Source organism: Orycteropus afer, unplaced genomic scaffold, assembly GCF_000298275.1.
Source record: "Orycteropus afer afer isolate SDZICR_OR568_19922 unplaced genomic scaffold, OryAfe1.0 scaffold00039, whole genome shotgun sequence".
Taxonomy (NCBI): Eukaryota; Metazoa; Chordata; class Mammalia; order Tubulidentata; family Orycteropodidae; genus Orycteropus; species Orycteropus afer.
Genome location: NW_006921626.1, coordinates 7,486,485 through 7,501,215, shown reverse-complemented (window position 1 = coordinate 7,501,215; position 14,731 = coordinate 7,486,485). Strand labels below are relative to the sequence as shown.

At 38.1% G+C, this 14,731-nt stretch overlaps 1 protein-coding gene across 1 annotated transcript in view; it reads right to left on the bottom strand.

Annotated features, from left to right (window-relative positions):
- Positions 1-755: 755 nt before the first annotated feature.
- MIA3 (MIA SH3 domain ER export factor 3) overlaps positions 756-14,731 on the bottom strand; it is a 69,790-nt gene continuing 55,814 nt past the window's right edge. The window contains exons 19-29 of the mRNA XM_042780419.1: positions 8,032-8,133; positions 7,307-7,367; positions 7,149-7,184; positions 7,004-7,071; positions 6,776-6,876; positions 6,465-6,602; positions 5,271-5,339; positions 5,068-5,144; positions 4,862-4,933; positions 3,212-3,362; positions 756-1,057 (exon numbers count right to left, since the gene is read on the bottom strand). Of these exons, the coding sequence (XP_042636353.1) occupies positions 756-1,057; positions 3,212-3,362; positions 4,862-4,933; positions 5,068-5,144; positions 5,271-5,339; positions 6,465-6,602; positions 6,776-6,876; positions 7,004-7,071; positions 7,149-7,184; positions 7,307-7,367; positions 8,032-8,133 (1,177 nt within the window). The remainder of the gene's footprint in view (positions 1,058-3,211; positions 3,363-4,861; positions 4,934-5,067; positions 5,145-5,270; positions 5,340-6,464; positions 6,603-6,775; positions 6,877-7,003; positions 7,072-7,148; positions 7,185-7,306; positions 7,368-8,031; positions 8,134-14,731) is intronic.

The window sequence follows — 14,731 nt, the reverse complement described above, 5'->3', positions numbered from 1 at the left end:
ATATGTGAACTGCTGTATGGAAAGTGAATTTGCTCTGTAAATCTTCACCCAAATCACAATAAATAAAATAAAAAATAAATAAATAAATAAAAAACAGGAGTAACCATGTGCTGCAAAGTCACCGTCTTTCTTCAGTTCTGGGATCCCGATTTTACATGTTACTAAAATGGCACAAAACTCATGAGAAAACAACATAATGAATTAACAGACACTTGAGAAATATTACTAAACCATTTTTAATGAACTATTACTACAAAGAACTTTAGTAGGGAGGAAAGATAAAGTTTAGTGATCTTTCAGTAAACATTTTTTTGTGTAACAGTCTTTGTGACCAGGTATTTTTTAAAAATCAACCTTATGAACACCACTGCTGTTTCATCAACTGGTGTACATGAAAAATAGGATAAGGATTGGAAATACATGTTCTTAAAGCATTTCCACAGGAAATTTTCATATTTTTCATGACATTCCAAATCATTTAGTAATTACATATTCTGCATTAACTACAACACAGGTAGGTATTCTTTATTGCACATTTCAAAGTTGTATGGAGGTGCTAGCTTAAGAATTGGTCTTTATTTGGGGGGAGGGATTATATTCTTGAATTGTTTGGTTCAAAAACGCACACTGCCAGGGCAGCTTAGTTCTAAAAACAAACCTTTAAAAATAAACTTTTGGATTTTGAAGCCAGTGAAATCTCTTACTGTACCAATAGTGCATAGTCTTTCTCTGGGGTTACGTATCAGAGGTCAGAGTTACGGGCTCTGTTTGAAAGCCTGTGAAGAGTCCTGGCTACAGCTCTGAGAGGCAGATGGGGGCTCATCTCGAGAGCCTGAAGGCAGCAAGTCTTTTGCAGCAGGAGAAGGTGGAAAATCCTGGGGGCCATACGTTGGGGGTGGTAATCGTGTCCCAGGAATAAAGTACTCTCTTGGGCCTGAAGGTCTAAAAGGCGCATGTCCTGGCATAAATTCTCGAGGATCAAGAGGCAGGTCCCGCCTTCCAGGTGGAATGCTCGGTGCATATTCTCTTAAGCCTAGTGGTGGATGCAACCCAGGACCTAGATAAAGAAAAAAATAAGTCATGTAAGTATGAAACTAATTTAAACTAAGATGATTTCAGGCATGTTAATACAGTCTTCAATTTTGCATAACCCTAGAAATTATGTGAGGAGCTGTGGTGGTATAGTGGATAAGGCATTTGGCTACAAAGTAGGAGGTCAGCAGTTCAAAACCACCAGCTGCTCTGTGGAAGGAAGATGGGGCGATCTACTTTCATAAAGATTTCCAGCCTTGGAAACCCAGTGGGGGGTTGCTATGAGTTGGAATCAACTTGATGGCAGTGAGTGTGTGTAGGTGTGTAAAGAAATCAGGTGGTAGCATCCTCATTTTATAGATGAGGCAAACTTAGGCTCAGCAAGGTTAAATTGCATACCTATTGCCAGCCAGCCACAAAGCAACAGAGGTAGATTGAAACATGGTTCTACCTAGCTCTAGACTTTTTTCCACTATGCAATTCTGCCATCTTTATCTCACAATAGCTTGGTTTGTACTTGGAAGTACCATATATACCAAGACAATATATTATGAAATAAGGGTTTTTCCGTGCAACAAAGACATTAAAAAAGGAAATTCCACTTTCTACTACTGTTAGCAATTAAACATTGATGCAGCAGCTCAGCGCGGACTAAAATGTGCTATCAAAAATCAATCTGCTTGTCAGCCATTCAAAGCATGACAGACAGTGAGTCTATTTGTCTGGAGTAACAGAGGAAGAAGAGGAGCCTGGAACAGTTAAAAGAATATGATGTTGTTGTTATTTGCCGTCAAGTCGAACCCAACTCATAGAGACCCCTCCTTGGGTTTCCGAGGCAATGTCACTACGGAAGTAGATTGCCCAAGCTTCCTTCCGAGGAGTGGCTGGTGGATTTGAACCGCCAGCCTTCTGGTTAGCAGTTAAGTGCTTTAGGCACTATGCTACCAGAGCTCCCGAAGAATATATGTAGTTAATTGCCTTCATGAACAGCTGCCTCCTTTGCCCTAAGACCAGAAGAACTGGATGGTGTCTGGTACCATTACTGAACGTTTTGATCAGTGATTCCATAGTAGAATCCTGATCAAAAGGGGAAAATACAGAACAGAATTTCTAATTCTCATGGATTCCAGATCCCTGGAGCCATGGAGGGTAGGTGAACCCTTGAAAGTATTGTCGTGAGATCATCTTTGAACCTTAAACCAAAAATATCTGCTAAAGTTATCTTAAAACTCAATAATAGTTTAGCTTAACTAGTGAAAAAAGGTGTGCTTTGAGCATTACACTTTTTTAAGAACTGTCTATAAGGCGCTTTGGTGGTGCAACGTTTAAGGCTTCTGGCTGCTAACCAAAAGGTTGGTAATTCGAACCCACACCAGCTGTTCCACAGAAGGATGAGGCAGTCTGCTTCCATAAAGATTTATAGCTTTGGAGACCCAATAGGGAATCAACTTGGCAGTGAGTTTGGTTAGGTATATGGGATATCAAAGTGACAACAGCTACACAGGAAATTTAGGGGGCAGTGGGTTTATGTTAGGGGAGGAAAAACTCAGAGAAGGAGGGTGAGAATGGCTGTACAACTTGAAGAATGTAATCACTGTCACTGAATTATACACGTAGAGATAGCTGAATTGGTATATGTTTTGGTGTATATATTCTCAATAACAAATCAAGCTGCTTACCCTGCTGGGAATGGCCTTCTGGCTCTATCCAATTAAATTCACATCCATTAAGTAACTTAAGTCTATCTTCTTTTTAATACTTGCCCCCTTCCATTTATTTCCAAATAGGGAGTGGGCATTTGATTTCTGTGACTCACTGCTTATGTTTCCAGTATGGGTGATTATAAGCTTTATGTTATATATAGGATGTCTTAAGCTCTTAGAGTTACGGGACATGTCCTATCTACTTTTCTTTTATAGAACATCGTATATAGCCAAATATGGTCTACTAAACATCTGTAGAACTGATATTCCTGGCTTTTTAGGAACAGCCCCTTTCCTTGTCTGTAAGAGATACATGCCATCCACTGTAGTATAGGAAGATTATGCAGCACCCTAGGCATCTTATGAAATGGAAAGTTATAAAGCTGCAATAGCAACTTCATAATCTTTCAGCAAGGAATAGAGAGAAAAGATTAATACACTTTCTAAGTCAATTACTACAGTTTAGATCATCATACCAAACGGTGGCGGGAACGGCCGAGGCCCAAAAGGCCTGCAGAATTGAGGAGGCGGTCCATATCGAATGGGTGGTGGGACAGGGCCTCCCACAGGAGAGCTCATGAAGGGCATTCCTGGGAAAGGAGGGGGCCCTCTTGCAGCTATATTAACCTGCAGGAGAGAAGCAGTTCAAGTTCTAAACTTAAGTATGACAAACAAAAGCACCAACACCAATAAAAGCTGAAAGTCAATGAAGCAAATGACAGGCACCTGGCACCTCTTCACTAGGTTTACACAGAGCATAATCCCTATAGCACCTTTGCCCCTTCCCTTGCCTCCACTGACAGCTTAGGTTAAAATGATGGCAGGAGTAAACAGTTTCACCATTCATGTTAATTCCTATATCTGTAAATGAAGGAAAAGCAAGAGGACTGTCAAAGAATATTAGGAGAGCTAAATCCCAACTAATGGTAACTGTCACCATTCAGACTGCCATCTATTTCTAGGATAGCCCTTCTTCCCATCACCATTATTTCCATAGTGAATACAGAGAGTTAAAGAGAGTGAAAAATCCATTCTCTACAAATGTACTAACAGCTAACTAGTCAATGTACCTTCCATAGGCCTTTCATATATTACCTCTAATTCTCAGATTTCTGAATCTCTAAGCATGACTATCCTATTTAAAATACAAGGGAACAGGGGCACAGAGAATTAGATAATTTGCTCAAGGTCACACAGCATGTAAGAGGCTGAACTGAAATTCAATACTACCCTCTTTGCACTTCTGCTTCCTCTCTTTGACAAAGGGGTCCGTACTCTCTGTAGAAGCTACCCTTGGTCAAAAGGCTCTCTCTGAGATGTGTATTCCTCGAGTCCTGAACTGGAACTTGCAAAGTATTTTCCAACAGAGACAATGTTACATATGCAAGTTAGGCACAGCTTTAATATTGATCTTCATTTACTAGTAATACTATATTATTATGAGTGACTGAAAAACAATCATTTCCTATGGGAAAATGGATTGGAAATCCTAAATAAATTAAATCTAAAATTTATTTAATTTCAAAATGGAAAAGCACTCTGAAGTAAGATCAGGGAAACTTACCAGCTATAATATGTACAGAGGCTACAAGAAAATACACTGCGTGAACATAACTTAAGTAACTGCTTCAATAGGTAACCACAGATTTTCACTATTTAGTATTTCATTTCCAACAAGCATTCTTTTAAAATCTAATTTCACACCATTCAAGATAGGATTCACCTAGTACATTTAGAGGGATTCTGAAATAGTACACTTCCAAACAAAGATAAAATAATGATGAATTATATAATTTATTAGTAGGCAATTTCCTTGCCCGAGAGCATTCAACCCTGAAGCATACAATATAAAGTGGGGGTGATGACTTTTCACATTGTTTAGGTAGGCTAATTAGAGCAGACGTTCTAAGCAGGTTAATTACCTAACAAAACAGGAAAGAGGAGGAAAAAACCAACCAACCAATCAGATTTCAGTAACCCACCAACACTTCCAAGCCAAGGAAAACATTAAGAGCAATACTGCCATGCAATTTAAAGCAATGAAGATTAGTGTCATGCTCCTCATATCCTTTCCAGAAATACACCAAGTAGAAGCCGAGTTCAGTCCTCAGCCTCTAAGTACTTACTGCTACTGGATGTTCAGTCAAAGATGTAATGCTGGGAACTGAGGGGCCTTCAGGCTCTTGGGGAACAGTTTGCTTTTTAAAAAATAAGTCGGTACAAATATAACAGGGCACACAAATGAGGGATGAGGCAAGGAGAGGGTGTTGTAGAAAAAGCTGAACGTTTCCTGAAACATCTAAGTACAATTCCAAATGACTGCACAACTTACTTTGCCCTCCTCCATCACATTCGGTGAAGACCTTCTTGAGCTGCTGTTCATCATGGGAGCTGCACCAGCTCCAGGATCTGTTAAAGGCCAAAGAACTGACTTAGATTTATTCTGATTCATATACTCTGTGAGGAAGAATACAAAATCTTCCACACCTTCTTCCATAATTTGAAACTCTGGACACACTTAGATCCCTCCCTTACCAGAGGGAGAGGGCTTCCCAGATGCTTCAGATGGCCACTGAGGGCGAGGCAGAGGTCCATCCATTGGCCCTTGAGAAAGAAACAACAGAGCCTTTGTATGTATATTTCAGAAGTAATAAACCAATTGTGGGGAAGTTAGGAGTCAACTCCACTATAAAGCAACATTAAAAATGGGTCTCCCAATACATGTAATGGTAATCACTTATAATTCAAGCACAAACTGTGAGGCCTGAGTCCTAATGGCCTCCAGGTATATCTTTAACCAGAAGTCTTTCAGTGTGGGGGATTCTAACACTCCCCATGCCTCAGGGCTTTTATCTACCGGACTCAGCATGTCCTGAAGTCTCCCACATATCAGGGCTCTGCATTCTCCCTAGATAATAATTCCCTAAGTACACTTTGGAGCTGGGGGATTCCAACACGTCCCCCAACATCTCAGATCCCTGCCCTAAACCCCTTAGCAACAACCAGTCATCTGTACCCCTTTGCCCTGGTGCTACTCCACCCCATATTTTCCTATAAAAGTGTGATAGTGAAGGAGCACGAGGTCTTTTGCCTTGGCCACTGCGTTGGCAAGAGCAGGGACCCTAGCTTGAGCTAGCAAATAAACTTTCCTTTTGCTTTTGCATCGTCGTGTGTTGGCAAATTCCTCGCGCTGAACAACTCCTTCATTAACTGGGCCCAACAAGACTTAAAGAATTAAATTAAGAACTGCCTTGCGTTGGAAAAACAACAAATGCTGCATATTAATAACACTGGTTTCACATTTCAAACTACAGGCTCAATACAATTCTTTGGCCTCCCCACCCAAGTCTATATCTTACATCCATATCTTCACAAGTTTTATATAAATATTTATGACTATAAATCGATTTATAACAATGTTATAATAATGACATATGGAAGTATGCATGCTACATTAAGTTTTAGGGCTTTGATAGTATTAGGGAGAGGAAACTCCTAGAAACTTAAAGGCTTATACTTCATGATAAAAAAATTAAAAATAAAAACCAGAGGAACTCCCAGAAAAGTAGTATTAACAAATGCTCTCTATTCTATAGCTGATCTTTCAGTAGACTATGAATTTCCTTCTCTATTCTGGACAGAACCAAATTCTAAAATATTGTTTTTATTAGGATTCTCAAATAAAAGCTCTTGAAACAGTTTATTGCAAGGAACAATATGAATGCTCACCAAATTCATTTCTCGGCATATCTCTGTGAGGGAGAGTTGCAGAGAGGGGCCTCACAGGCGGGTCTGCTGTCAGCGGAGGGGAGCACTCACCGGCACTCACTGGGGATGGGCCAAATGAGCCGTTCTGGCTTAGAGGACCTGAAAAATAAACTGCCATGTTACCACTTTTAAGACAGCCTTTTTTCTTTTAGTAAGTACCTGGGATTCTTTCTAGGGCATCACAATTATTATATACAGAAACAAAAAGTAATCAATACACATTTTACACCAAAAAAATTAGACTGCTACCCTTTACAAAGTGCCCCCTGTACCTCTTGATGGGCGGTTTTGTGAATTAGGTCTTCCTGGCATTGGTTTTACAATCACAGGTTCTTCCTTTTGCACTGACAACTTTTCGGTTAATTCCAATAATCTTGAATATAGAGAAAGAACTGACTTAAATATATGAAGTAGAATAACAATGTCTTTGATAGACAGAAAACAGCATAGCCTGACAAACACTAACATGCACTGAAAAAGTATGTATTAAAACTGCATACTTTTGCCTTAAGTTGGCTGCTTCTCTTTTCTCGTCGGCTATAGCTCTTTCTGCAGCACGAGCTTTGAGCTATTGAAGAAAAATACCCAGGTTCAGTTGTGGTAGATTATGCACAAAATAAAGGAAAGGAAAACAAAATATCTTACCCAGTTATCATGAACTTTCTTTTCTTGAGCAGCAATCTGAAAAAGACCACACATCAAAAAATACATTTAGGAATTCATTTTAATAGCCATTATAGTGGTCTGTATTAGATATCAAATAATTCAACAACTGTAGTTTGAGAGGGCAGGAAAATTATTACCTGGTTTTTATATGAGCGCTCTGTTTTCTGTAATTCATCTTCCATTTCTTCAATTCTCTGCCTAAGAATGACATTTGCTTTTATCAGTTAAAGTACAACTAAATAAAATTCTAAAGAATTTGATCATGTTCCATGTCCTCTAATAACTGTACCCTTATAGATTTCATTCATATATACAAAACATATTTTGCATGGTTCTAGTAATAGTGCAATAGGATCAAAACTAATACTACTTAAATTCCTTATTATTTAATGGCTGGAGATTCTGAATTGATACATCAAAAATTCCTTAATTGGGCTTCACTCTGTTCTCAAATAATTCTACTATGAATCTTCGTTCATAAACTTTTTTTTCTTCTTGTAATTATATTCATAGAAAATTTCCCAGAGCTATGATTACTGGGTCTATCAAATGGCATGATCATATTTATGGCTTTTGATACATCTCACAACAAATTGCTTTCCTAAAAGATGATGCAATATACAAACTCACCCAGAACAGTTTGCATGAACCAAATTCCCTTACAGTCTTGCCAGCACTGGGTCTAACGAAATTTTTGTTAACACTTTTTCATTTGTTCACTTGAAATTTCTTTTTTTCTCTAGTGTGAATTGAATGTATTCTTGTTCTTTGACCATTTGTGTATGTAAAAAGTTAACAAAACAAAACAAAGGCAATAGTAGTTTAATTAGCCACTGACATCCTCTTTGGAAACTGAACTCACTTGTAACTTTTTACTTCCTCTACAGCCAAAACAGATTTTTCATTTGCAGCTGACAGCTGCTGCTCTTTTTCTCTCCGCTGGCACTCTTCTTCAATCAGTTTCCTAAGATAAACAAGAAATGAATAATATGAAACCAGTTGTCAAGGGAAAGTGTATTTTTCCTCCTCCCAAAAGTCTGCATGCCTCTATTCAAATGTCACTTCCCATCTTTATCTAAAATGCATAATAAACATATATCCAAAATCATAGTAAGGAATTCATACTTGCCATCTAGGTAAGAATCAAACTCAGACCTGTTGGCAAGTCACCTACATGTTCTAATGCCTCATAATTCTCTAGTCACTAGTGAGTAAAACAAATGTAAAAAGAGCTGTGTGCTCTAGGGGCAAGTCTCTTGTGCTTCAGATGAATGCTTATTTATTTTAAATGGAAAGCTAAAACCGATCACCCTAACACAATTATGCGTATTAGGATCGAGGGGATAATTATTTCTCTTAGGTCTACCATAGAAAGACCTGTAGTTGCTTCAATTATTCCTACTATGGAAAGACTGTTTCTCAGTCCAAGACTTATTAATCATGATAAAGATACTCAACCAAAAAAATCAAACTTTTAGAATGTCTTCTAATTGTGCAATTCACCATAACGCACTTCCACACTTCGGATATGGAACTCCTACTATGTATTTCAATGAAATCTTGATTAAAGAAAAAGGTAACTCTTCATACTGGCAATGTCTATCAAACAGCAAAACACAAAGCAGATAATCAGTGGATTATCTACTAGTTACAGGTTGTATGTACTGGATAACTTTCAAGCTCAAGCTGTCAATCTACTATAGTGGCAATATTTAATGGTTCAAAATTAAACTTCTTGTACTTCTTTGCCTATAGTTCTGAAGTTTTGATTCTAAAGATATTTAAACACAAACTTGATTTTCTACTGATGAGAAGCAAAATTAGAAGTGCTATTATAAAGAAGGTTAACAACACCAAAGAGAAAAAGGATTATGTATTCTTTCATAGCCACCTATTCCATACTGCAACAAATACTTTATACAGTGGCTACAATACACTGGTTACCTTGTAAGATGCTAAAAATATAAATATGGGTATAGTAATATCCCTGCAATAAAGGAGTTCATAGTTTAATGAATAATAGCATAGTTAATGTATAAAAGATGCAAGTAATTTTGGCTTGGGAATGGATGTAAGAATACAGACTTGGGGGGATTTCAAAAGGAAGCCTTGTCAGTAGTCACCACGCTAATGCCTTCTAGCATCTCAGTGCCTGAAAAACTAGGTATAGAAGTTTGAATTAGGGATTCTGGTGCTCTGAACAGCTGAGTCAGAGTACACCAAACTCAGGGGAGAAGGATTAGAAAGGAGAAAGGGACAGGGGAAAAAAATAACAAGAACAGGAGATCTACCCTGCGGAGCGCCGACAGGCATGCAAGAAAGGCTATCTGAGACCTCCCTGGGTTAAGGAAGAAGACACACCATAACAGCATACCAGCAATCACCCCAAGGATCCACCTTCAGCACCTGATTTTATCGGTCACTTGGGTCAGCTGAGTGCGAGTGGACACTTCCAGCGCCACTGAAACCCAAGCAGAGAGTCCACTGGGCTGCAAGAGGGTGGGCCCGGGGAGGTGCTCCTGCAGTGGATCACTGAACAGCCTTAGGTCAGCTTTTTGGCACTGAGAGGCCCGCACTTGACTTTTATCAGTAATACTAGGACCACTGGGTGAGAATGGGCACTGCCCTGACTCCAGTGCCGCTGAAACTGAGTAGATCTTTGGGGCCGCAAGTGCGCGGGCCATGGGAGGAAATCCCGCTGCGGACTGCGGTATGGACCAGCGCCGCAAGTGGATGGGCCTAGAAAAGAACTCCCACGGTGGATCGCAGAGCCGGGCAGTTGTCTTGGGCTGGCTTTTTGGCACCAAGGGGCCTCGGGAGCAGAGTTTTTGCGTGTGTGTGAGCCTGGCGGAAAGTGGGGACCCCCTACCAACTGGAGTCTTTGCTGAACTTAAGCTGCCAGCCTATGTATAAGAGTACAACGTCATCATTAGCAGCCCACTCAAAGCTCTAGAAACCGCCCCTAGCAACAGGGAGCTTTCCTTCTTTCTCTCTTCTGCTCTCACCTCCGCTAATACCCTCACTCATCCAACAGAAGAAATCATATTCAGCCACCATAATACCTCCCGGTTCGAATTCTAAACACTCTTTACGACACATTCCACACAGTGATTCCATCATCACAAAGAAAACTGCAGAGCAACCCAGCATACCTGAATTAATAACTAAAAAAAGAAAATACACCAGGCTCCACCATTTCAAAATATTAAATCATAAAGCCAAGATAAAACAAATCAATACATAACCAACAGTTAAAGACAACCTCAAAATGGCTAGGAAACAAGAAGTAACCTCAAAACAAACAAACAAAAAAAAACCAGAACAAGTCATTAGAAGCAAAACCACAAACAAAGGTCTCATTAAACATGGAGGAAGAGGAGGCAATAGAATTATCTGAGAAGGAATTTAGAAGATATGTTTATAGAGATTTACAAGAGCCTAAGGAAACCCCAAACAGAAGCAAGGAGAACACAGACAGGTCCCTGGAAGAACTCAGAAAAACCATTCAAGAAGAAAGTAAGATTAATGCACAATCAGAATTCATATAAAAACAGCAGTTAGAAGTCCAGAAGATGAATACCAAAATTACTGAAATACACATATAGTAGAAGCACAAAAGAATAAGACAAAACTGGCTGAAGAATGCATATTCCAATTAGAAGATAAATCCCTGGGCACCAGCCTGTATGAAGAAAAACCAGAACAAAGATTTAAGAGAAATGAAGAAAACCTAAGAGTTACATGGAATGATATGAGAAAAAACAACATAAGACTCATTGGAATTCCAGAACAAGAAGAGACCAAAAAAAAAAAAAAAAAAAACCACCAAGAAAATTGTGGAAGACCTACTAACAGAAAACTTCCCCTACATCAAGAAGGAAGAAGAGATATTTGTCCAAAAAGCTCATAGAACCCCACACAAGATAGATCCCAAGAGAAAAAACAAAGACAAAGAAAAAATTTTGAGAGCTGCCCGGGACAAAAGAAATATTACTTATAATTATCAAACAGTTAGGCTGAGCTCCGTACTCAGCAGAAACCATGCAGGCAAGAAGGCAATGGGACGGCATATATAAAACACTGAAGGAAAATAACTTCCAACCAAGAATCCTATATCCAGTCAAATCATCCATCAAATATGAAGCGAAATCAAGGCATTCCCAGACAAACAGAAATTAAGGGATTCTGTGAAAACCAGACCAACCCTACAAGAAATGCTTAAGGAAGTCTTTCCAGTAGAGAACCCACAACAAAAACCAACAGAATCAGGATACATGGCATCAACACTAAAACCAAATCAGAAATAGAAACTCAAAATAAGACCATAAAACATTGTACACTAAAAACCAAGGAAGTCAATCAGCACACAATAACAGCAGGAAATAAAACTTCTAGATATAAACTTCCAAATGGGGAGGAAAACAGGACAATGTTTTCATAGAACGCACTGTTCTAAAAATGTGGAGACAAGAATGTACTCCAAGGTAACCACAGAGAAAATTAACAATCCCCCTAAGCAAATCCAGAAGGAAGGAAAACATGGGTTTAATAAGCACAAAACCAACAATAGAGAGGAAGCATTTGGCAACAAACCGAACTCAGCACAGAAAAGTATATGGATCAAGGAAATACCAACAACACAACAAAAAAACACAATAGAATGACACCAATCAATTCATACCTATCACTAATTACACACAATGTGAACAGACTAAACGCACCAATCACGAGAAAGAGAGTGGCAGATTGGATAAGAAAAGAAGACCCATCAATATGCTGCCTAGAAGGCAATGGTAATCAAAAAAGAGCAGGAATGGCAGCATTAATTTCTGATAAAATAGACATTAAGGTAAAAGACATCATAAGAGACAAAGAAGGACATTATATGATGGTGAAAGGGTCCACTAACAAAGAAGACGTTATGATACAATAATAGGTATTTATGCACCCAACTTAAGTGCTCCAAAATACGTGAAGCAAGTATTAACTGAATTAAAAGGGAAAATAGACAACTCTACAATAGTAGTAGGAGGCTTTAATACACCACTTTCAAAAAGGGACAGGTCAACTAGAAAAAAGAGGGACAGGTCAACTAGAAAAAAACTCAACAAAAATACAGAAGAACTCAACAATACAATCAACCAACTCAACCTCATAGACATATACAGAGCATTTCACCCAACAAACGCACAATTCACATTCTTCTCCAGTGCACATGGATCCTTCTCCAGAATAGACTATATATTAGGACATAAAACAAGCCTTAATAAATTAAAAAGCACTGAAATACTACAAAGCATCTTCTCAGACTACAATGCCATAAAATTAGAAATTAATAATAGGAAGATCAGGGAAAAAGCATCAAACATATGAAAGCTGAACAATTCACTGCTCAAAAACTACTGGGTAATAGAACAAATAAAAACTGAAATAAAAAAATTCCCAGAAACAAATGAGAATAAAGATACGTCATACCAAAACCTATGGGACACAGTGAAAGCAGTAACTCAGAGGACAGTTTATAGCGATAAATGAATACATCAAAAAAGAGGAAAGAAACAAAATCAACACTAACTCATCAACTCCAACAACTAGAAATAGAACAACAAAAGAATCCTACAGTATATAAAAGTAAGGAAATAATAAAGATCAGAGCAGAAATAAATGATACGAAAACAAAACAAAACAAAACAAAAAGCTAGTTCTTTGAAAAGATTAATACAATCGATTAAACCATTGTCAGATCTAACAAAAGAAAAGAAAGAGAGGATTCAAATCACAAGAATTATAAACAAAAATGGTGTCATCACAACAAAAACAACTGAAATAAAAAGATACTGACAGAATATTATGAAAAACTGTATTCCAACAGATTTGAGAACCTAGAAGAGATGGACAAGTTTCTAGAATCACAAGACCTACCTAAACTATCCCATTCAGAGATAGAATACTTGAACAGACCTATAACAAAAGAAGAAATTGAACAGATCATAAAAAAACTTCCAACAAAGAAAAGTCCTGGCCCTGATGGCTTCACTGGAGAATTTTATCAAATGTTCTGAGAAGAGTTGATACCTATGCTACTCAACCTATTCCAGAACATAGAATAAGATGGAATACTCCCAAACTCATTTCATGAAGCAAGCGTAACAGTAATACCAAAATCAGGGAAAGACACACCATTAGAAAGGAAAACTAAAGACCAATATCCTGCATGAATATAGATGCAAAAATCTTTAAAATCCAAGCCAACATAATCCAACAACATATCAAAAAATTAATACACCCTGACCAAGTGGGATTCATAGAAGGTTTACAAGGGTGGTTCAACATCAGAAAAACAATCAATATAATCCGCCACAAACAAAATAAAAGAACCATATGATTATATCAATCAATGCAGAAAAGCTGTTTTATAATATCCAACATCCATTCCTGTTCAGAACTCTAAGCGAAATAGGGATAGAAGCGAAATTCCTCAACATAAAAAAGACCATATATGCAAAACCATTAGCCAGCATCATTATTAATGGAGGAAAAACTCAAGGTATTCATTCCCCTTACGAACAGGAACCAGACAAGGATACCTTCCATCACCACTTCTATTTCACATTGTACTGGAAGTCCTGGCCAGGGCAATAAGGCAAGAAAGAGAAATAAAAGGCACACAAATTTGTAAAGAGGAATTAAAACTATCTCTGTTTGTGGAAAATAAGATCCTGTACATTGAAAACCCAAGGGACTCAATAAAAAAACTACTGGAACTAATAGAGAGGTTCAGCAAAGTGGCAGGATACAAGGTCAACATACAAAAATCAATTGGCTTCCTACACCAACAAAGAGTCCAATGATAAAGAAAAAAGGGAAACAATACCATTTACAATAGCTACTAAAAAGATAAAATATCTAGGAATAAACCTCACCAGAGACACAGAAGACCTATACAAAGAAAACTATGTAACACTGCTACAAGAGACAACAAGGACACTACATAAACGGAAGAACCTACCATGTTCATGGATAGGTAGACTGAATACTGTGAAAATGTCAATACTACATAAAGCAATCTACACATTTAACACAATCCTGATCCAGATTCCAACAAAATTTTTTAAGGACATGGAAAAACCAATTACTAATTTCATATGGAAAGGAAAGACCTCAGAGAAGCAGAGCACTTCTGAAGAAGAACAAAGTGGGAGGTCTCATGCTCCCCAATCTTAAGAACTACTATACAGCCACAGCAGTCAAAACAGCATGATATTGGTACAATGATAGACACATAGACCAATGCAACAGATATAGACCCATCCATCTATGGACAACTAATCTTTGACAAAGGTCCAAACCTCATTAAATGGGGGAAGAGACAGCCTCTTTAACAAATGGTGCTGGCAAAACTGGATATCCACCTGCAGAAAAATGAAACAAGACTCATACCTCACCCCATACACAAAAACAAACTCAAGCTAGATCAAGGATTTCAATGTAAAACCCAAAACTATAAAATTCATCAAAGATAAAATAGGGGCAATCTGTTGTTGTTGTTATTTGCCGTCGAG